Source organism: Chlorocebus sabaeus, chromosome 21 (assembly GCF_047675955.1).
Source record: "Chlorocebus sabaeus isolate Y175 chromosome 21, mChlSab1.0.hap1, whole genome shotgun sequence".
NCBI lineage: Eukaryota > Metazoa > Chordata > Mammalia > Primates > Cercopithecidae > Chlorocebus > Chlorocebus sabaeus.
In genome coordinates, this window is record NC_132924.1 from 77,362,689 (window position 1) to 77,386,671 (window position 23,983).

Sequence of the window (23,983 nt, forward strand, 5' to 3'; positions counted from 1 at the left end):
TACAAATCAACAGTAATTCAGATGGTGTAGTACTGGCATAAAGACAGATATGTAGACTAATGGATCAGAATAAAGACACCCAGAAATAAATGATGCCCAAATTAATGAATCATTTGGCCTTGCCTACAAGGTCAAATGATTTTCAACAAGCGTTGAAAGCTGGAAAGCCTGGTAGAGGTGACCCAGACTACACAATGGGGAAAGAATAGTCTCTTCAACAAATGGTGCTGGGTAAACTGTATATCCCTATGCAAAAAAAAAAAAAAAAAAAAAAAAAAAAAAATGAAGTCAGACCATTGTCTTATGCTATATACCAAAAAATAGCTCAAAATGGAAAAAAGATTTAAACATAAGACTTAACTATAAAACTCTTAGAAAAAATATAAAGAAAAAGCTTTGGGACATCATATTTGGCAATGATTTTTTAAAACATGACACCAAAAGCACAGGCAACAAAAGCAAAAATAGACAAATGGGCCCACATCAAACTTAAAATCTCCTGCACACCAAAGGAAACAATCCACAGAGTAAACAGGCAACCTATGTAATGGCAAAAATATTTACAGATTATGTATCTGATAAGAGGTTAATATCCAGAATCTATAAGGAATTTTTATAACTCAACAACAAAAAACAACTTGATTCAAAAATGGGTAAAGGATTAGCAGGGTGTGGTGGTGGGTGCTTGTAGTCCCAGCTACTCATGAGGCTGAGGCATGAGAATCACTTGAACCCGGGTGTTAGAGGTTGCAGTGAGCCAAGATCGTGCCACTACACTCCAGCCTGGGTAACAGAGTGAGACTGCATCTCAAAAAAAAAAAAAAAAAAAAATTGGCCAAGAGGCATATGATAAGATGCTCAACATATGTAATCATGAGATAAATGCAAATCAAAGCTACAATGAAATATTACCTCAAACTCATTAGGATGGACACTATCAAAAGAATAGAAAATAACAAGTGGTAGCAAGGATGTGGAGAAACTGGAACCTTCGTACATCGTTGGTGGGAATGTAAAATGGTGCAACCATTATAGAAAACATGAAGCCGGGAACAGTGACTGACGCCTGTATACATAGCATTTTGGGAGGCTGAGGCGGGAGGATCACTTGAGCCCAGGAATTCAGACCACCCTAGGTGACATAGGGAGACCCCAGACCCCATCTCAACAACAAAAATAAAAGAAGAAACAAAGAAAACATTATGGAGTCTCCTTGAAAATAAATTAAAAATAGAACTAGCATATGATCCAGCAATCCCACTTCTGAGTATATATCCAAAAAATTTCACAGCAGGATCTCAAAGAGATATTTTTATATCTATGCTTATTGCAGCATTCCTTACACTAGCCAATAGGTGGAAGCAATTTAAATGTCTGTCAACAGGTGAATGGTTAAGGAAATGTGATATATACATATAGAGTAGAATATTATGCAGACTGGAAGGAAATCCCATCACATGCTACAATATGTATGAACTTCCAGGATGAGATAAGCCAGTCACAAAAGGGTAAATACTATATTATTCCACTCATGTGAAGTATCTAAAGTGTTCAAACTCATAGAAGCAGAAAGTAGAATGATGGTTGCTAAGGGCTTAGAGAGGAGTGAAGAGGAGACTAGTGTTTAATAGGTATAGAGTTTCAATTTTGCAAGATGAAAGAGTTCTAGAGATATGTTTCACAACAATGTGAATATATTTAACACTACTTCACTGTAAACTTAAAAATGGTTAAGATGGTACATTTTATGTTATATTATTTGTTTTTTTAACAGTATAATAAAAAAACCACAGAAGGTTCTATATGTATTTAGGTCTCTCCTGATTCACTGGCCTCTGCTTCCTCTAAAGTAATAGGAGTAAAATTTTAATAACCTTTGGGTCCCTATCATTTAGATCAACATCTGGAATTTAACAGAATTAATATGAGTGTTGGATGGATGGATGGATGGACAAATGGATTGATGGATGGACAAGACTAATGAATAAGAGGACAGACATACCTCTCTTTTTTAATTCCAAGTTCTCTAATTCTGTCTTGCCTTAGTGCCTTTGCTGGTATTGTTTCTGCTTCTTGCAACATCCTTTCTGCTCATTCTCACTGCCATCCATGCTCTCACCAGTCTGTTCCTCATCAAGGGAGCTTTTGAGGATCCCGGGGTAGTTATATGCTATCTCTCTGTGTCCTCAGAGGCCATCTCTATCAGATGTAAGAATGTACTACACTGCATTGAAATGCTTATTTTGCATGTCTCTTTAACTTGATTGTGTGAACTCCTTCAGACAGAGACTGCGTCTTGTAACCCCAGCAACTAGCACAGTATGCAGCCTACTAACAGTAAGCACTAGTTAGTATTTGTATTAATGAATAAAGGGAATTAATTCACTAAACCTTGAAGATCTGAATAGATTGTCTTTTCAAATTTCTCTCAACTACCAGATTTTTAAAGTTAAGTTTTAGAAATGAAATCTTTGCAGAATTCTCTGAAAAATTTGCAAATGACAGTGTAACATTACTCTACATTGTTGATTATCAGAATTCTATAGGTGCAAGACCCCCAAATTCAGAGGCGACACACTGTGGAGGAAATTTGGAAGTACAATTAGTCTTCCTTCCTAAAAGACTGCCATCACCTTTGCCTGAGGGTGGACCAGAAGATTGCTGGTGAGCAGCCTTAATTTCCTTCTCACCCTCCCCAGTGTGCGGCCCCCTCCACACATAACAATCTGCTTCAGTATTTAAATAAGTACTCAGCTGAAATCTCAGAATTTTCCACCATAGGATACATCAGAAATGAATTATGCCTGATAAATATTTAAAGACAGACGTTTTCAATGAAAAAATTAAAAAACAGAATACCCCTCAGAATAGAATAATTAGTTGAAGCATTATTTCATGCTTTTATTGAGGATACTAATGAAAAATAATTACTCATAAAACTGAGAACATTACCAGGTGAAACACACAATGAGTTAGGTCAATGCTTCTTAAACTGAGATCTACAATATATTCTTCAGCATTTGTGAGTTCTGTAGGGGAGTTTTAAATTTTAGTTTTTAATCAAACGTTAATTTAAAAATTAATATAAGCATATTTCAAGTAATAAGATTCACTTACTGTCTGGTGGGGAAATGACCTAGAAAACAGTACTGGCAAACACTTTTAGAGTAGAGGCCTCATATTTATGACTGCATTGATACTGAGTGATCCACCTAGGAGTTTAGTTCTTAATATGTTGGTAAGCATGTCCAGCTCCATTAGACATTCTAACAACAAAATAATAATATTTATTTTACAACTACTACTATGTAATTATTACTAATTTCAAAGACAAAGCAAGCAAACAAATAAAAAATCTTTTCTCTTTTGCAGTGAAAATTTGCAACTAAAATCATTTTCATAGAATAAGAGGTTAATTTCTCATTTAGTAACTATGATACTGTAATTGGAAAATGATAGAGTACATCAAAGTAATATCGTAAAATACTAACACATAATAAAGTGGACTTTACATATTTTTTAATTCATTTATTCTTTTTTTAAATTTTTTAAAAAATTTATTCATTATTATTATTATTATACTTTAAGTTCTAGGGTACATGTGCATAACGTGCAGGTTTGTTACATATGTATACTTGTGCCATGTTGGTGTGCTGGCACCCATCAACTCATCAGCACCCATCAATTCGTCATTTACATCAGGTATAACTCCCAATGCAATCCCTCCCCCCTCCTCCCTCCCCATAATAGGCCCCGGTGTGTGATGTTCCCCTTCCTGAGTCCAAGTGATCTCATTGTTCAGTTCCCAGCTATGAGTGAGAACATGCGGTGTTTGGTTTTCTGTTCTTGTGATAGTTTGCTAAGAATGATGGTTTCCAGCTGCATCCATGTCCCTACAAAGGACACAAACTCATCCTTTTTTATGGCTGCATAGTATTCCATGGTGTATATGTGCCACATTTTCTTAATCCAGTCTGTCACTGATGGACATTTGGGTTGATTCCAAGTCTTTGCTATTGTGAATAGTGCCGCAATAAACATACGTGTGCCTGTGTCTTTATAGCAGCATGATTTATAATCCTTTGGGTATATACCCAGTAATGGGATGGCTGGGTCATATGGTACATCTAGTTCTAGATCCTTGAGGAATCGCCACACTGTTTTCCACAATGGTTGAACTAGTTTACAGTCCCACCAACAGTGTAAAAGTGTTCCTATTTCTCCACATCCTCTCCAGCACCTGTTGTTTCCTGACTTTTTAATGATCGCCGTTCTAACTGGTGTGAGATGGTATCTCATTGTGGTTTTGATTTGCATTTCTCTGATGGCCAGTGATGATGAGCATTTTTTTGTGTGTCTGTTGGCTGTATGAATGTCTTCTTTTGAGAAATGTCTGTTCATATCCTTTGCCCACTTTTTGATGGGGTTGTTTTTTTCTTGTAAATTTGTTTGAGTTCTTTGTAGGTTCTGGATATTAGCCCTTTGTCAGATGAGTAGATTGCAAAAATTTTCTCCCATTCTGTAGGTTGCCTGTTTACTCTGATGGTAGTTTCTTTTGCTGTGCAGAAGCTCTTTAGTTTAATTAGATCCCATTTGTCAATTTTGGCTTTTGCTGCCATTGCTTTTGGTGTTTTAGACATGAAGTCTTTGCCCATGCCTATGTCCTGAATGGTACTACCTAGGTTTTCTTCTAGGGTTTTTATGGTATTAGGTCTAACATTTAAGTCTCTAATCCATCTTGAATTAATTTTCGTATAAGGAGTAAGGAAAGGATCCAGTTTCAGCTTTCTACTTATGGCTAGCCAATTTTCCCAGCACCATTTATTAAATAGGGAATCCTTTCCCCATTTATTGTTTCTCTCAGGTTTGTCAAAGATCAGATGGCTGTAGATGTGTGGTATTATTTCTGAGGGCTCTGTTCTGTTCCATTGGTCTATATCTCTGTTTTGATACCAGTACTATGCTATTTTGGTTACTGTAGCCTTGTAGTATAGTTTAAAGTCAGGTAGCGTGATGCCTCCAGCTTCGTTCTTTTGACTTAGGATTGTCTTGGAGATGTGGGCTCTTTTTTGGTTCCATATGAACTTTAAAGCAGTTTTTTTCAATTCTGTGAAGAAACTCATTGGTAGCTTGATGGGGATGGCATTGAATCTATAAATAACCTTGGGCAGTATGGCCATTTTCACGATATTGATTCTTCCTATCCATGAGCATGGTATGTTCTTCCATTTGTTTGTGTCCTCTTTTATTTCACTGAGCAGTGGTTTGTAGTTCTCCTTGAAGAGGTCCTTTATATCCCTTGTAAGTTGGATTCCTAGGTATTTTATTCTCTTTGAAGCAATTGTGAATGGAAGTTCATTCATGACTTGGCTCTCTGTTTGTCTGTTACTGGTGTATAACAATGCTTGTGATTTTTGCACATTAATTTTGTATCCTGAGACTTTGCTGAAGTTGCTTATCAGCTTAAGGAGATTTTGGGCTGAGACAATGGGGTTTTCTAAATATACGATCATGTCATCTGCAAAGAGGGACAATTTGACTTCTTCTCTTCCTAACTGAATACCCATGATTTCTTTCTCTTGCCTGATTGCCCTAGCCAGAACTTCCAACACTATGTTGAATAGGAGTGGTGAGAGAGGGCATCCCTGTCTTGTGCCAGTTTTCAAAGGGAATGCTTCCAGTTTTTGCCCATTCAGTATGATATTGGCTGTGGGTTTGTCATAAATAGCTCTTATTATTTTGAGGTACGTTCCATCAATACCGAATTTATTGAGCGTTTTTAGCATGAAGGGCTGTTGAATTTTGTCAAAAGCCTTCTCTGCGTCTATTGAGATAATCATGTGGTTTTTGTCTTTGGTTCTGTTTATATGCTGGATTACGTTTATTGATTTGCGAATGTTGAACCAGTCTTGCATCCCAGGGATGAAGCCCACTTGCTCATGGTGGATAAGCTTTTTGATGTGCTGCTGAATCCGGTTTGCCAGTATTTTATTGAGGATTTTTGCATCGATGTTCATCAGGGATATTGGTCTAAAATTCTCTTTTTTTGTTGTGTCTCTGCCAGGCTTTGGTATCAGGATGATGTTGGCCTCATAAAATGAGTTAGGGAGGATTCCCTCTTTTTCTATTGATTGGAATAGTTTCAGAAGGAATGGTACCAGCTCCTCCTTGTACTTCTGGTAGAATTCAGCTGTGAATCCATCTGGTCCTGGACTTTTTTTGGTTGGTAGGCTATTAATTATTGCCTCAATTTCAGAGCCTGCTATTGGTCTATTCAGGGATTCAACTTCTTCCTGGTTTAGTCTTGTGAGAGTGTAAGTGTCCAGGAAATTATCCATTTCTTCTAGATTTTCTAGTTTATTTGTCTAGAGGTGTTTATAGTATTCTCTGATGGTAGTTTGTATTTCTGTGGGGTCGGTGGTGATATCCCCTTTATCATTTTTTATTGCGTCTATTTGATTCTTCTCTCTTTTCTTCTTTATTAGTCTTGCTAGCGGTCTGTCAATTTTGTTGATCTTTTCAAAAAACCAGCTCCTGGATTCATTGATTTTTTGGAGGGTTTTTTGAGTCTTTATCTCCTTCAGTTCTGCTCTGATCTTAGTTATTTCTTGCCTTCTGCTAGCTTTCAAATGTGTTTGCTCTGGCTTCTCTAGTTCTTTTAATTGTGATGTTAGAGTGTCAATTTTAGATCTTTCCAGCTTTCTCTTGTGGGCATTTAGTGCTATAAATTTCCCTCTACACACTGCTTTAAATGTGTCCCAGAGATTCTGGTATGTTGTATCTTTGTTCTCATTGGTTTCAAAGAACATCTTTATTTCTGCCTTCATTTCGTTATGTACCCAGTAGTCATTCAGGAGCGGGTTGTTCAGTTTCCATGTAGTTGAGCGGTTTTGATTGAGTTTCTTAGTCCTGAGTTCTAGTTTGATTGCACTGTGGTCTGAGAGACAGTTTGTTATAATTTCTGTTCTTGTACATTTGCTGAGGAGTGCTTTACTTCCAATGATGTGGTCAATTTTGGAATAAGTGTGATGTGGTGCTGAGAAGAATGTATATTCTGTTGATTTGGGGTGGAGAGTTCTATAGATGTCTATTAGGTCTGCTTGCTGCAGAGTTGAGTTCAATTCCTGGATATCCTTGTTAACTTTCTGTCTCGTTGATCTGTCTAATGTTGACAGTGGAGTGTTGAAGTCTCCCATGATTATTGTATGGGAGTCTAAGTCTCTTTGTAAGTCTCTAAGGACTTGCTTTATGAATCTGGGTGCTCCTGTATTGGGTGCATATATATTTAGGATAGTTAGCTCTTCCTGTTGAATTGATCTCTTTACCATTATGTAATGGCCTTCTTTGTCTCTTTTGATCTTTGATGGTTTAAAGTCTGTTTTATCAGAGACTAGGATTGCAACCCCTGCTTTTTTTGGTTCTCCATTTGCTTGGTAGATCTTCCTCCATCCCTTTATTTTGAGCCTATGTATGTCTCTGCATGTGAGATGGGTCTCCTGAATACAGCAGACTGATGGGTCTTGACTCTTTATCCAGTTTGCCAATCTGTGTCTTTTAATTGGAGCATTTAGTCCATTTACATTTAAGGTTAATATTGTTATGTGTGAACTTGATCCTGCCATTATGATATTAACTGGTTATTTTGCTCGTTAGTTGATGCAGTTTCCTCCTAGCCTCGATGGTCTTTACATTTTGGCATGTTTTTGCAATGGCTGGTACTGGTTGTTCCTTTCCATGTTTAGTGCTTCCTTCAGGATCTCTTGTAAGGCAGGCCTAGTGGTGACAAAATCTCTAAGCATTTGCTTACCTGTAAAGGATTTTATTTCTCCTTCACTTATGAAACTTAGTTTGGCTGGATATGAAATTCTGGGTTTAAAATTCTTTTCTTTAAGAATGCTGAATATTGGCCTCCACTCTCTTCTGGCTTGTAGAGCTTCTTCCGAGAGATCTGCTGTTAGTCTGATGGGCTTCCCTTTGTGGGTAACCCGACCTTTCTCTCTGGCTGCCCTTAAGATTTTTTCCTTCATTTCAACTTTGGTGAATCTGGCAATTATGTGTCTTGGAGTTGCTCTTCTGGAGGAGTATCTTTGTGGCGTTCTCTGTATTTCCTGGATTTGAATGTTGGCCTGCCCTACTAGGTTGGGGAAGTTTTCCTGGATGATATCCTGAAGAGTGTTTTCGAACTTGGTTCCATTTTCCCCCTCACTTTCAGGCACCCCAATCAGACGTAGATTTGGTCTTTTTACATAATCCCATACTTCTTGCAGGCTTTGTTCATTTCTTTTCTTCTTTTTTCTTTTGGTTTCTCTTCTCGCTTCATTTCATTCATTTGATCCTCCATCGCTGATACTCTTTCTTCCAGTTGATCGAGTCGGTTACTGAAGCTTGTGCATTTGTCACGTATTTCTCATGTCATGGTTTTCATCTCTGTCATTTCGTTTATGACCTTCTCTGCATTAATTATTCTAGCTATCAATTCTTCTACTTTTTTTAGTTTCTTTGCACTGGGTACGTATTTCCTCCTTTAGCTCTGAGAAGTTTGATGGACTGAAGCCTTCTTCTCTCGTCTCGTCAAAGTCATTCTCCGTCCAGCTTTGATCCATTGCTGGCGATGGGCTGCGCTCCTTTGCAGGGGGAGATGTGCTCTTATTTTTTGAATTTCCAGCTTTTCTGCCCTGCTTTTTCCCCATTATCTGCCTCTGGTCTTTGATGATGGTGACGTACTGGTGGGGTTTTGGTGTAGGTGTCCTTCCTGTTTGATAGTTTTCCTTCTAACAGTCAGGACCCTCAGCTGTAGGTCTGTTGGAGATTGCTTGAGGTCCACTCCAGACCCTGTTTGCCTCGGTATCAGCAGCAGAGGCTGCAGAAGGTAGAATATTGCTGAACAGCAAGTGTACCTGTCTGATTCTTGCTTTGGAAGCTTCCTCTCAGGGGTGTACTCCACCCTGTGAGGTGTGGGGTGTCAGACTGCCCCTAGTGGGGGATATCTCCCAGTTAGGCTACTCAGGGGTCAGGGACCCACTTAAGCAGGCAGTCTGTCCCTTCTCAGATCTCAACCTCCGTGTTGGGAGATCCACTGCTCTCTTCAAAGCTGTCAGACAGAGTCGTTTGCGTCTGCAGAGGTTTCTGCTGCTTTGTTGTTGTTGTTGTTGTTGTTGTTGTTGTTTATCTATGCCCTGTCCCCATAGGTGGAGTCTACAGAGACAGGCAGGTTTCCTTGAGCTGCTGTGAGCTCCACCCTGTTCGAGCTTCCCAGTGGCTTTGTTTACCTACTTAAGCCTCAGCAATGGCGGGCACCCCTCCCCCAGCCTCGCTGCTGCCTTGTGGTTAGATCGCAGACTGCTGTGTTAGCAATGAGGGAGGCTCCGTGGGCATGGGACCCTCCTGGCCAGGTGTGGGATATAATCTCCTGGTGTGCCTGTTTGTTTAAAGCGCAGTATTGGGGTGGGAGTTACCCGATTTCCCAGATGTTGTGTGTCTCAGTTCCCCTGGCTAGGAAAAGGGATTCCCTTCCCACTTGCGCTTCCCAGGTGAGGCGATGCCTCACCCTGCTTCAGCTCTAGCTGGTCGGGCTTCAGCAGCTAACCAGCACCGATTGTCCGGCACTCCCTAGTGAGATGAACCCAGTACCTCAGTTGAAAATGCAGAAATCACTGGTCTTCTGTGTCACTCGCGCTGGGAGTTGGAGACTGGAGCTGTTCCTATTCGGCCATCTTGCTCCGCCCCTCCCATTTATTCTTTCAATATATACAATATGCCATGCCTGTTCCATGCTTTGGGGATACAGCACTGAGCCAGAAAAAGTTTCTGTTTCTGTGAAGCTTACATTCTAGTAAAAGCCAAAGCACATTGTAGTTCAACTGTGCAAAGAAAAGTTTTGTAGTAGTTTGAAGGAAGAAAGGTGGTGGGAAAATTGAGTTGCCAAGGAGCACACTGTAGTGTAGACATTGCAGTCTCTAAAAAAACCTGACTAGATCAACCATGGCCAAATTTATATTGAGAGAGGATTTTTGAGTTGATCTTGTCTTTCTGCATATTAACTTGCACTATTAGTATAAGTGAATAAATAATATGCCCCCCAAAATTTGTTGGTAATATCTTTAAATTTCTCAGTTATATTCTGGAAATATTCATTTGAATTTTATTAGTTTGGTTGTTTGACATATTAAATTTGTGGATTTCTCTTAGGCTGATAATTTCTTGAGTTGTTTTTATAAAAGATATAAACTGTCCACAAATGCAATCTTTTATCATGACTTACGTGGCTAATATGGTCCAAATTACCCTTAAGCTCTCACTTTAAGGTCCATTAATAGCCCTAAGGAAAATCCACCGTGGCATACACAGTCCTTTCTTGCTGAAGCACCCACTGTACTCTTCTGCAGCATACTTTCTAATAAAACTTTCCTTTTCAAACCTAGAAAAGGAGGTACAAGCATTAATTTAAATTTAATTTTGCAAATAGTTTTATTGAGGTGTAATTTACATGTTATAAAGTTCAACCATTGTAAGTGTGCAGTTTGATGATTTCTTAGTAAATGTCTAAGTTGTACAACCATCACCATAACCCAATTTTACAACATTTCCATTTCCTCAAAAAGTCCTCCTGTGCCCACCTGAAGTCAATCCCTACTCCAACTCCAGCTCCAGGCAATTATTGACCTACTGTCTCTAGAGATTTTCCTTTACTAGAAATTTCATACAAATGGAATATTTTGTGTCTGGAATCTTTCACTTAGCCTAATGCTTTTGAAGAATCATCCATCTTGTAGCATGTATTAGTAGTTTTTCATTTTTATGGCTGATTAATTCTGTTGTATAAATTAAGCACATTTTGTTTATTCATTACCAGAAGGCATTAATAGATATTTGGATTGTATTTTAGCCAATCTGACAGTCTCTGTATTTTGATTGATAGTGTTTATTCCATTCAGTTTTTTTGAAGTTTGGAATATGTATACATTTATTTTTACATATAATTTTAAAAATCAGACTTTCTATTTTGGGATAATTATAGATTCATATGCAATTATAAGAAATAATACAGAGAAATTCCTCTGTGTTCTCTACCTAATTTTCCCCAATTGGCAATACTTTGCCAAACTATAGTACTATAGCGTGACCAGGATACTGAATTATCCTTCAACTTTGAAAGATAATTTTCTTGAGTGTAGAATTTTTGGTTTATAGTTTTTCTTTCTGCCCTTTGAATATGTCATTACAATGCCTTCTGAGCTCTGTTGTTTCTAATGAGGAGTTAGTCATTAATTGTATTGTCATTCCTGTTTTCCCATCAATTACTTTTCTCTTGCTGCTTTCAAGATTTTCTTGTTGTCTTTGGTTTCAGGAGTTTAAGTATATGTCTAGGTATGTATCTTTTTGTGTTTATCCTACTTGGCATTTTTTGACTTTTTTGGATCTGTAGATTAATATTTTTCATCAAACGTGAGAAGTGCTCAGCCATTGTTTCTTCAGATAAACTTTATGGGACTCTCATTACACATTCATTGGTACACGTGATATTGTCCCACAAGTCTCTGAGACTCTATTTATAACATTTCTTTAATTTTTTTCCTCTTTGTTCTTCATATTGGATACTTTCTGTTCATTTATCTTCAAGCTCCCTGATGCTTTGTTTTTTTAAAAAATTATTTATTTTTTATTATACTTTAAGTTCTAGGGTACATGTGCACAATATACAGGTTTGTTACATATGTATACATATGCCATGTTGGTGTGCTGCACCCATTAACTCGTCATTTACATTAGGTATATCTCCTAATGCTATCCCTCCCCACTCCCCCCACCCCACAACAGGCCCGGGTGTGTGATGTTCCCCTTCCTGTGTCCAAGTGTTCTCATTGTTCAATTCCCACCTATGAGTGAGAATATGCAGTTCACTCAACTGTTTGGTTTTCTGTTCTTGCAATAGTTTGCTGAGAATGATGGTTTCCAGCTGCATCCATGTCCCTACAAAGGACATGAACTTATCCTTTTTTATGGCTGCATAGTATTCCATGGTGTATATGTGCCACATTTTCTTAATCCAGCAAAAGAAACTACCATCAGAGTAAACAGGCAACCTACAGAATGGGAGAAAATTTTTGCAATCTACTCAGTTGACAAAGAGCTAATATCCAGAACCTACAAAGAACTCAAACGAATTTACAAGAAAAAAACAAACAACAGCATCAAAAAGTGGGTGAAGGGTATGAACAGACACTTCTCGAAAGAAGACATCTATGCAGCCAACAGACACATGAAAAAATGCTCATCATCACCAGCCATCAGATAAATGCAAATCAAAACCACAATGACATACCATCTCACACCAGTTAGAATGGCAATCATTAAAAAGTCAGGAAACAACTGGTACTGGAGAGGATGTGGAGAAATAGAAACACTTTTACGCTGTTGGTGGGACTGTAAACTAGTTCAACCATTGTGGAAGAGAGTGTGGCAATTCCTCAAGGATTTAGAACTAGAAATACTATTTGATCCAGCCATCCCATTACTGGGTGTATACCCAAAGGAGTATAAATCATGCTGCTATAAAGACATATGCACACATATGTTTATTGCAGCACTATTCACAATAGCAAAGACTTGGAACCAACCCAAATGCCCGATGTTTTCTTTTACCATATAAAATCTGTGTTAACCCCATCAGATAAATTTTTTATTTCAGTTTTTATACTTTTCAACTCTAGAATTTCCATTGAATTCTTTTTTGTAGTTTCTATTTCTCTATTGAGATTTCCTATTTGTTGAGTAATAGTCATTATACTTTCCTTTAAGTCTTTAAATATGGTTTCTTTTCATTTTTAAAAATATATTTTAAATTACTTTGAAGTTTTTATCTGCTAAATCCAACACCTGGGAGTCAGTTTCTACTAAAAATTTTTTCTCCTAAGGGTGACATTTTCCTGTTTCTTTTCATGTCTCATAATTTTTAATACAAAACTCAATAGTTTGGATAGTAAATGATAGCAACCCTATATTCTGATTTTCTCTCCTGAGGGATGTTTTAGAATACCTTTCCTGAACTTAATTTGTAGAATCTATCTTCCTATGGTGCGTGGATGCCGATGTCTGTGCACAAGTTTTTAAAAGTTATTCTTATTTTTTATCCTGGGTTTCTAAAGGTTTTCCCTGAGTCTGCAGATCTTAGTGGTCAGGCAATGATTTGGGCAGAGATCATACACAAATACATTAAACCTGTAAGAATTCCATCCTCTGACAATGGATTCAGCCATTTCTCAACTTTTTCTCAGCCTCTACTTTTTGCCAAGAAATGCTCTTTTGTCTCCTCCGAATATGCATGTCATTCCACAGTTGGCTAGAGTTGTGTGGAGAGCTTATTTAGCTTTTGTACAGTTGTCTAATTTCCTGGGTAGCTTCATTAAATTCCAGACTAGTCCTGCTACCAACTGTGACCTCAAGCTAGCAGAACTGCGGGTTTTCCATACTCATTTTCTATTGAGCTTGCTACTTTCAGTGATCGTATTTTTTGGCATATATCATGTTCTTCTGGCCCTATACTTAAAATCAAGTCTTCCTTTTCTGGAAGAAGCCGCTAGTTTTCACTGCTGCCCCGTCACACTAAAACTAATGTGCCGATTGAGCTGGGGGTGGGTAAGAAGGTTGGCACCCCACACAAAAGGTCACAAACTCTCACTTTTCTTACCCAAACTCCAGCAGTTCTTCATGAATAAACACCTCTCAATTCATTGTTTGCCTATAGCCAGTCTTCAGAGCCCTGAAATGAATATTTTGACAATTTTATTCAGTTTTACTTGTTTTGGAGGAGAAGATACACTAACTTCTTCATGCTGCCATGACCGAAAACTGATTAAATTAAATGTTATGCTTTTAGTATTTATCCTGTCCATTTAAGAAACATTAAAATAATAATGTAGCAAGTCATTATAGTAGGTCCACCAAGGTTTTTTTTTTATTTTTTTTATTTTTTATTTTTTTATTTTTATTTTTCCTTTAATAAAGATTCAGGCTGGGCACGGTGGCTCACGCCTGTAATCCCAGCCCTTTGGGAGGCCGAGGAGGGTGGATCACAAGGTCGAGATCAAGACCATCCTGTCCAACATGGTGAAACCCCGTCTCTACTAAAAATACAAAAATTAGCTGGGCGTGGTGGCACGCATCTGTAGTCCCAGCTACTTGGGAAGCTGAGGCAGGAGAATTGCTTGAACCAGGGAGGTGGAGGTTGCAGTGAGCCAAGATCGTGCCTCTGCACTCCAGCCTGGTGACAGAGTGAGACTCTGTCTCAAAAAAAAAAAAAATCATATTCAAGTTTGGAAAACACTATAAATAGTCCCAAAAATTCATAAGGTAACTTTTTTCTCCACTTTGAAACTACATATCAGTTTTTACAATATATATTTTAACAGGCAGAATGATATCTCATGTTTGAATATTGTAAAGTGAAGAGATTTAATATAAATTCAGCTTTTCATTGGCCTTTTTCAGTTTGCAATTTTTTAAATAAAAAGACAGAAGGAAACATTTTTCAGTAAAACAGTGAGTGGGATAAAATGGCTATTCATTTTGAAATGGTTATTTGATGTGAAAGCCTATAGCCTTCACACAAAATCACACGTCATCTTGCCAGGAAACATTTGGAATATAAGTTGGTGTTAAAGTTTTATCAGCAGGGAGGGTGAATGTAACAACTTTTATTAAAGTTCTTGAGTTTTTCACTGGGCTGTTTTCTTTAAGAAGATAATACATCCCCATCACATTGACTTTCACATGATTTGCTTTAGCCAATGGAATATGCTTTGGCCAATGGAATGTACTATAACCATATTTGAGTAGAAGTTTTGAACATACCATATTTGAGCAGAAGTTTTATATACAGTTTTATAATTTGCCTGAGCCTCTTGTAGTTCTGTCCTCTGTCATGAAACAATATGTCCTCAATGGAGGCTGCTCTTTCAACTGGGACCCCATGATGAGAAGATAGATCAGCAGTCAGGTCCACTTGCTAGAGCAGGAGCACAGCCAACCAACAACTCATTATGTGCTGTGGGTAGGAAGCAAATGATTGTGGTTATAAGCCACTGAAAGTTTGGGTTGCTTCTGCAGCAAGAGCTGACTAATACAGATATAAAAATGTGCCTCTACAATGAAAGTACTGAATTTTCAAGATTAATATTTTTGTGTTACTATGGCAGTAAAAGAAATGCATTTGGAATTATAAGACTTAAAATACAGAATATGTGGCTTGGGGATTGTCTCAAAAAGGCTGAACATGAGGTTTGAGAGATGCAAGTGATTGCCAAGTAGGAGAAACAAGCTGCATGGATACAGATGCCTTTAGCAGAGAATCCAAGTAGTGGGTTCAAATACAGGCCCCAGACTGAAGGTACAAGGGTAGATGTTTCAGATTGTAGGTGTTTATTTTCAATCAAGCTGCACCTCAAGTGGGAAACTTCATGAAGCATGTTCAGAAGGTACAGCAGATAGAATTTTCTTTTTTAAAGATCAAGAAGACCAACTAGTGTTAGATTCAAAGAGAACAGGACCTGCATACTGAACTTCAAATTTTAACATATCACTATGACGGACTTTTAAAACCCATACTTCAGGTGATGGTCATATTTCTATAGTATTTTATTCAATAGAGGTCACTACATATCTTTAGACTGAATTATTCTAAAATTATCAAGGGCTTAAACAGATTAATAGCAAGATAGTTCTTTTAGTATGTTCTTTTAGATAGTCAGCCTTATGAGAAAACAACTTATGCTTTTAACTGAGTTCTGGAAAAAAATTTTTAAAAAAACTTAAAGAAAGGGGCAATTTACACATAATTCAATTCAAAATAGAGGAGAAAAGGAAAGAAGGAGAAAGTCTGGCATTTCTATTTCCCATTTCCCTCCCTATTTGGAGTTCTACACAGACCAAGGTGCAAAGAATTCAGAGTCCTATGATGAATTTGATCTTGGTTTGCAGGGAGAGTTGAAATACTCAATCTATCTGATTGCCACTGCTAACTTAGTGATTGATTATCTAAGAGGTGGTTCCTGGTTTCTGAAAATCGCTAAAAGAAAACTAAAGGAGAGCAGAGGAAAGCCTTGATGAGTGAAAAGAGCTTCATTATTAAAATATTTATATTCTGGAGTAGAATCTGATACTGACCTTGGCAATAGCCCTAAAAATCGATTAAGTAACAGATTTTAGAAATCATCTTTCTCCATTATCCAAGGTCATAGCAATGACTCTTCTGAAAATTCTAAGCAGCCATTGCTTGAAAAATTATACCGATGGGATTTCAGAAGGGGTTTTCAATTTTAAAGAAAATGTGTATTTCACCACAGTCTGATATATATTCCTTAGGTCTCAACTAATTTTTCCCCAAGTGCTGGGTTGTATCTCCCTTTTTATATATTTTTCAAAGTTATCTTGGAAGAATATTCATAGAATAGAATAAAACTACTGCAGAAAGGCAGCTCAGGATACATCTGATGTCCTTTTTCTCCTTCAGCATAATTTTAGAGATGAGAAAATGGATCCCTAAGATCCTTGGGCTTTTGTAGTTAGACAAAGATAGTACTAGGTCTGTATCCCAAGGCTCTTGTCCTCTAAGGCTTTCACACTCTCCCTTACCGTTTCAGATTAGTTTGGGATCAAAATATTTAGCTCTTTACCTTACCCAGGATCTTTTTGGCAGTGTTACATGGCCCCCATTCTTCTTTTGTTGCTTTCTCTTGTATAGTCCTAACATTCATTGAGACACAGTTTGCAAAAAGTGAGGGTGTGGGTCTCACTACTGACCCTTTGCGGCAGTCACAGAAAAACATCTTAACAGTGAAGTTTGAGATTTGCGTGTTCAGTGTTTCTAATTCGATGCTGTCGATGACACTGGCTTCTACTAGTTATTTAGCACATATGAATCATGTTATAGCTTCAAAATACTTTTCTATCAATAGCAACTTCTTAGCATGAATCAGGCTAGTTTTATTATTTCCTCCTCCCCAAAACAGCTTTCCTGGTCACATAAGATTTAACGAGGTGCAATAAGTTGCCCAGATGCTTAGCTGTCACAACTCCTAAAGTCTACAGGGTGCAAGCCAAAAGTTTTAGATTAAGGGTAGAAATAGTCTTACCTCTGGGATTCCTGGTTACTAAGGACAAGGTTGGGGGGTGGGTAACAAAGGGGTTTGGGAAAGGGTAGAAGAACATCTTGCATTCATTGATAGCAAGCCAGGAGTTCACAGGTATTTTAGCTCATCCCTAGTTGCTAGAGTCTTTAAAGATCCTGCTTCACCCTGAAAATCTGCTGTAGTACAAGGAAGGGTGAAGGTAGGCAGAAAGGTCACTGGCAGAGTCCAGTTCATCCCTGACTGACCCTAACTTCAAGAGGCAACAACTCAAATTCTCAGAGGGAATGGGAGCACTTTATTTTATTTTATTTCTTTTTCTTTCTTTCTTTCTTTTTTTTTTTTTTGAGACTGAGTCTGGCTCTGTCGCCCAGGCTGGAGTGCAGTGGCCGGATCTCAGCTCACTGCAAGCTGCGCCTCCCGGGTTTACGCCATTCTCCTGCCTCAGCCTCCCGAGTAGCTGGGACCACAGGCGCCCGCCACCTCACCCGGCTAGTTTTTCGTATTTTTTAGTAGAGACGGGGTTTTACCGTGTTAGCCAGGATGGTCTCGATCTCCTGACCTAGTGATCCGCCCGTCTCGGCCTCCCAAAGTGCTGGGATTACAGGCTTGAGCCACTGCGCCTGGCTGGGAGCACTTTAGATCAGCAATACACCAACACTTGTCTGATCCTAGTTGCTGTTGACAAGAGTGGACACTGAGTGTGCTCCTTGGTGTGGTGATTCTGAACATGAACCCAGAGGCGATTCCAAACCTGGAATAAGAATAAGGCTGTCCTTGGGCATGGCTCAAATAGAAAAGCTCTTTGAATCACATTTGAATCTGAGTCACCTATCAGTCTTTTCTTTGTCCCATAAAGGCAATTCAAGCATTGAGGTATAAACCAGGCTTTTTGATTCTCAGCCTTCCCTTCTCAGCCACCTCCCATCTCAACCACCCCATGGAAACAGTAAGATTTCTTTCAGGCATTTATTTTAAAGAGAGACTACTTCATACAACCAGGTTTTGGGGATTTGAGGGCTTAAGAGAGTTACTAGAAATTACTGTCAGTTCTTGCTGTAAAGCTATCTCTGCCCCTGGGACACATGGCCTGCCAAATGGCCCCATAAATCTGATTATTCTCCTTTCCTTTTTCTCCTTCCATGTTAAAATTATTCTGATTTACCAGCAACTTCAGGAGAGTTAAAACAAACGAAAGCTAACAGAAATTCTGACCCTCCACTGCCACCAATGCACTCATGATGCATCATCATGAACTGTATTTTTAGAGACTTGCAAGTGTTATATTGGGCTAGCCCATATTTAGGTCATCTTTGTCACCTCCTCCAAATCCCTCTGATATTTATTTTGAAGACCTTCTGAGAGTCTACAACCACACTTGCTAGAAATTCTTACTCACTTAAACTTACGTGTCTCATGCTACTGTTTAATTCTGTTCTCTCTTGATTTTCAAAGCTCTGTCTGATGGACCTTGAAGTGTAATACATGAATTACATGCCTAGAGAAAAAGCTGAATGGAAGATTCTGAAACTCATGCTTTTAGATCCTTTCCCAGTTTCAGCAGCAGCCCCTTCATTATCTTATGTGTCTCACACTCCTATTCCACTTTCTCCCCCTCCCTCTTCATGGAATCTCAAATCTTCAGACTATCAAATGAAGAGCATAGTTAATTTTCATCACTTAGGGTATGACTCTTCTTCCATGGAATAGCCATTGATATAGCCAATTAGGTATAGACTTAGGGTCCAATTCTATCAGAATTCTCTCTGATAGAAATGCTCAGAAAATTCAGGGATCATATGGTTCAAAATGATTTCTTACCAAAATCCACTCCTACAATTAAGCATTCTGGTTTCATGGCTGGGAGTGGGAGGCAGTTACATGTTTCTTTATATCAGAATCAGAAGGAAACAAACAAACAAAAAATAACCAACAGAAATAGGGAAATGCAGTTTGAAAAGTAGAAACTGTTAAAAGAGCAATAGAAAGACTGTTAAAAGGGAAAATATAAGCTAAGGAAACAGCACGAAGTGAGGTGTACAACAGCAATGCCATGTGAAAAAGGAATTCTATATGGGTAATTCGGCGATAAATTAGCCTGAAAACAGCTCTCTGGTTAGCTTTGGGTTGTAGGGGGAGATGGAAGTTCCCGGACAACGAACCATCTGCTGCGTCTTTTTGTACCCTTACCACCCAGCTCAGCGCCTGGGCGCAGAGTAGCTGTCAATATTTGCATAGTAAGTGTAACACTGGCAGAACTACCCTGTTTTCAAACAAACTATAAAATTCTGTGACACAGTCCCTTCCAAGCACACACAGGCCCAATCTATGGAAGGATTTATCGGGGAAACGACTTAAAGGAAAGTATGGGGCATCCATTAGCTACAGTTCAGCTGGCTGCCTGGGGGAAAAACGCAGAGGAAGCAAGCTCAGCTGTGCTTGATGTGAGACCACCCTTGAGGTTTGTCTTTTACATTATTGTCTGCCAGTCTCCTGCGCAACTTCTGTCTCCACCTGTCGACCTGAAGGCAATCGAGGAGTTAGCCAGGGGCAGTTCTGTGGTACCAAGAAAGACTCTTGGGGGCTGTACGCCTCCTCTCCCTTGGCGTTTCTTGCCTGCATCTGCCGCGCTGCCCCTCGTGCCTCTGCAAAGATGCAGAGGTCGAAGCACGTTGCTGTGCGGTGATGAAATGCTCCCTGAATCAGCCTCTCGAGCCCAGCCCCTCACACCCACCAGGATCCTGGGGTTGCCTCTAGGATCCCTATGGGTGCTCCTGCCACCTTCTTAGACTACCCTCGCCCTCCGAATCCAGGCCCGCTTCTCTGGCTCATGTCCACCCCTTGATGGGCGTTCCGGAGTCGCCGCGGTCCTCTGCGCCCCTGGGCACTGGCAGCGGGGAGGGAGGCGGGAAGCGGAGTGGGGGGCGCCCCAGGCTTGCGCGCCGCGGTGCTCCACGAGGGATTTGCCGCCTTCAGCTGCAGCAGCTGCAGCGGCGGCGGCGGGAACAGGGGTGGAGAGTGGTGAGGAGGGCCGGAGCCCGGGCCAGGAGGGAGGAAGGGAGGGGAGCCGGGAGGCTGTGCCAGGCGAGCCGGAGGGGTGCTCCGCGCTCCCCCGCCCTCCTTCCGGGAGCGAGAATGCAGACTCTGAAACTGGTGCTGCTGGGCTGAGGCGGAGGCAGGGGAGTTGCAGCGCGCGAGGCTCCGTGAGTGTGTCTCCTGCGCGCGGAGAGGCGGGGGGAGGCGGAGGACCAGGAGGAGGAGGAGGAGGGGGAGAATGCCCGGAGCCGCAGCCGCTGCCGCCGCCGCCGCGATGCTCCCGGCTCAGGAGGCTGCCAAGCTGTACCACACCAACTATGTGCGGAACTCGCGGGCCATCGGCGTGCTGTGGGCCATCTTCACCATCTGCTTTGCCATCGTCAACGTGGTGTGCTTCATCCAGCCCTACTGGATAGGCGACGGCGTGGACACCCCGCAAGCCGGCTATTTCGGGCTCTTCCACTACTGCATCGGCAACGGCTTCTCCAGGGAGCTGACCTGCAGGGGCAGCTTCACGGACTTCTCCACGCTGCCCTCGGGCGCCTTCAAAGCCGCCTCCTTCTTTATCGGCCTCTCCATGATGCTCATCATTGCCTGCATCGTTTGCTTTACCCTCTTCTTTTTCTGCAACACGGCCACTGTGTACAAGATATGTGCCTGGATGCAGCTCACCTCTGGTGAGTGCGCGCTCACCTCCGCGGAGGCGGAGGACCCCGGGGCGCCCGAACCGGGGAGGGGCCAGAGTGGGAGGGACGGGGGCTGTGCGCGCCGGTGCGAGCCCAGCCGCCTAATCCGCTCAGGCGTCGAGGTGGGGGGGGGGGGGGGGGCGGGAGCCCAGCGAGGCCGGAACCCCCGGGGTTCCCCAGCCCCGGCGCTGGCGCCTCGTCCCGGGGCTTTTGTGAGCCTCCCAAGTGTGGGGGACGCCACCCAGAGGGACGCGCCAGAGACAGGGCGGTTGTGGGGCCGAGTCCGCTCAGAACTAAGGTTGGGGGGCGGAGAAGTGGCCGCTTAGAGAGATGAGTCTGGGGGTCCGTGCTGAGGGACTAAGGAGGGACTAACAGGGCGAAGTGAAAAGCGAATTTGGAGAGGTCGTAGTGGAAGGAGCAGCCAGCCTGCCCTGCCCCTTGCTGCTGGGACTATTTCTGTCATTGATCCTGGGAATGGGGGCGAGGGGCGGTGGCTGGAGTGATACTGCTTCTCTCAGTCCCAGGCAGTTATATATGTTTTCTCCTCCATCTGGAGGTGAAGAGATGTTTCTGTTTTGGGTTTCCCCCTCGTAAGAAAAATGTAGCTTAGAACATTCTTTAGCAGTTCCTCAATGTCAAGTCTTCAGTTTGCCTCCTTGTCCGTGCAAAGGTCCTTCCATTTCATCTTTAAACAGAGAGAAGTCTTTAGTAAATCAAGATTCCTCAAAATCTCATTTTTGGAAAGTGGCTTTGGGGAAGTGGGCAGAGAGGAGAATCTGTTTCATTAGTATCTCCGCTCACTCTTTGCCTGTGGATGATATTGTTGCCAGCTGGAAGCTATGAAAGTACTTTTTTACTGTGCATCAAAGTTACTTTTAACCCAGAAAGAATGGGGTACATTTCCTGGTGACTTTGAAGAGTCCTGAAACAAAATTGACTCCTTACTATACTTCCCCTGATGCCGATTGCCTCTCTGCCAGCCACCTTGGATGCCCTCCCTTCTAAAGTAAAGGGTCCAATGGTCCTGACAACTTTCTGTTCCAACATTGTTGAGATCCTTTTGATTGTATGGATGGTCTGTTTGTAGAAGAACACTGAATATCTTAGGCAGCTAAACTTCTCATTTGCATTTTATTTTATTGTTCTCATTTTTACGATGTTTCAAGATTTTGTCGTTTATCGTATTCCTGGGAAGGCTTTCTGGGGAGCAGGGATTCAACCCCTGAGTTTACCAGAGTGTTGTAGGATGAGTAAATACTTCAAGGTGCTGGACAATAGCGTTAAGGTTCATAATCCTATACTGTTAGTTCGATAACGAAAGATGAAGATTGTAGGAGACTACACTTGTGTGGAAGTACTTATTTTGTGTTTTGTCTCGCCTGATTTTGATTTGCCATATATTGTAAAAGTGTGTATGTGAAAAGCAAGAAATAAGCACCAATGGAGACTCCCTGCTTTACGCATACCATTATCGCCCTGAAATGTGAGTTCTGCGTCTCCTTCTGCACCCCCATCCCCAACTTTTTGTAGCACCCCCTCACTCTGTGTTTTTATATATAATGTTAACTTTTATGGCCATTTCAAGCAGAATAACTACGATTTGGAATAAATTCACGTATTATGGCTGTTCTTGACACTTAGCTCTGGTTTGACTTTGAAGAGAAGAGGACACAAGATGCAGATGCTGTAGAAAAAAATTGACCCTGCACAGCTAATTTTAATTTTTCTAAGTTAAATGACCTATTTAGAGAGGTGATTCAAATTACATCGTTTTTCAAAGGTCTGAAAATACTTTGCAGGTGCTTTCTCAACAACACACTCTTCAATGTTTGATTGTTATGAGGTTTCATACTCCAACCCCCCGCTTTTTTAAAGGACAGAAAGAAAATGATCTTTGAGAAAGAAATACCAGCTTTGAAGTTAATACAAACTGCAACCATTACAAGGTTTATTTTTTATTTTATTTTTTTTTTCCTTTTCTCTTTCTGGAATAGAGCACACAAAGATTGTCCTGGAGTAGTGAAATATAATGTTGTTCTCAGGCATTTGACATCAATGTTTATCCTGTTTTCCATGTCATGTAAAATGTGGGATAGTTTTTGTACTAAAGATGTAAGGACATTTACTTCATTTTGGAGAAGTCCAGATCCTTAAGTGACATACTTTTTAAAACCTTTATTTGCAATTATTTGGTATTTTATTTCTAGGTAAACTATAGGGCATGATTTTGTTCATTAGTGAAGTATATCAATAAAAGAAGAATGGATTTTGATGACAGGTCAAATAAGAATCTGTCACCCATTCACAGATTTTTAAGGAATAACATATAGAAGATATTTCTAAAGAATGTTACATTTAACATGGTTTTCAGGGTTTTTCTTAAAAAAAATTAAGTCTTATGATACTAACAAAAAAATTAACATAATCTATTGTAAGTTACTTTGAAAGTTTAGTCTAGGCCTGACGCAGTGGCTCATGCCTGTAATTTCAGCACTTTGGGAGGCTGAGGGGGTGGATCATTTGAAGTCAGGAGTTCAAAACCAGCCTGGCCAACATGGTGAAACTCCATCTCTACTAAAAATACATAAATTAGCCAGGCATGGTGGTGGGCATCTGTAATCCCAGCTATTTGGGAGGCTGAGGCAGGAGAATCTCTTGAGCTCGGGAGGTGGAGGCTGCAGTGAGCTGAGATTGCACCACTGCACACTAGCCTGGGAAACAGAGTGAGAACCCATCTCAAAAAAAAAAAAAAAAAAAAAAAAAGTTTAGCCTTTAGACTGTTGCCTTTTAATGTTAAGTAGCCTTCTCCTGCCTATTGTTTGCCTGTACCTAGGCTAATCTCAAGTGTAATTTGCTAAATATGAAAGATGAGACCTTAATGTACTATTTGCTTATTAGAGACTGTTTATCCCTCATTGGAAATCAAACTATTCACTTGTGTATTTAGTTATCTAAGCATTTTTAATATACTAACATCCTGTATGTAGTCAGGTAGAATATAAAATCCTATTTCTTTTTCTTTCTTTTTTTTTGAGATGGAGTCTCGCTCTGTCACCCAGGCTGGAGTGCGGTGGTGCGATCTCGGCTCACTGCAACCTCTGCCTCCTGAGTTCAAGTGATTCTCCTATTTCAGCCTCT

At 40.4% G+C, this 23,983-nt stretch overlaps 1 protein-coding gene across 2 annotated transcripts in view; it reads left to right on the plus strand.

Annotated features, from left to right (window-relative positions):
* The first annotated feature begins 20,229 nt into the window (after positions 1-20,229).
* Positions 20,230-23,983, plus strand: part of LHFPL3 (LHFPL tetraspan subfamily member 3) — a 570,448-nt gene continuing 566,694 nt past the window's right edge. For both annotated transcript variants that reach the window (XM_007982482.3, XM_007982481.3), the window contains exon 1: positions 20,230-20,836. In XM_007982482.3, coding sequence (XP_007980673.1) covers positions 20,398-20,836 — 439 coding nt within the window. In that variant the 5' untranslated portion in view covers positions 20,230-20,397. The remainder of the gene's footprint in view (positions 20,837-23,983) is intronic.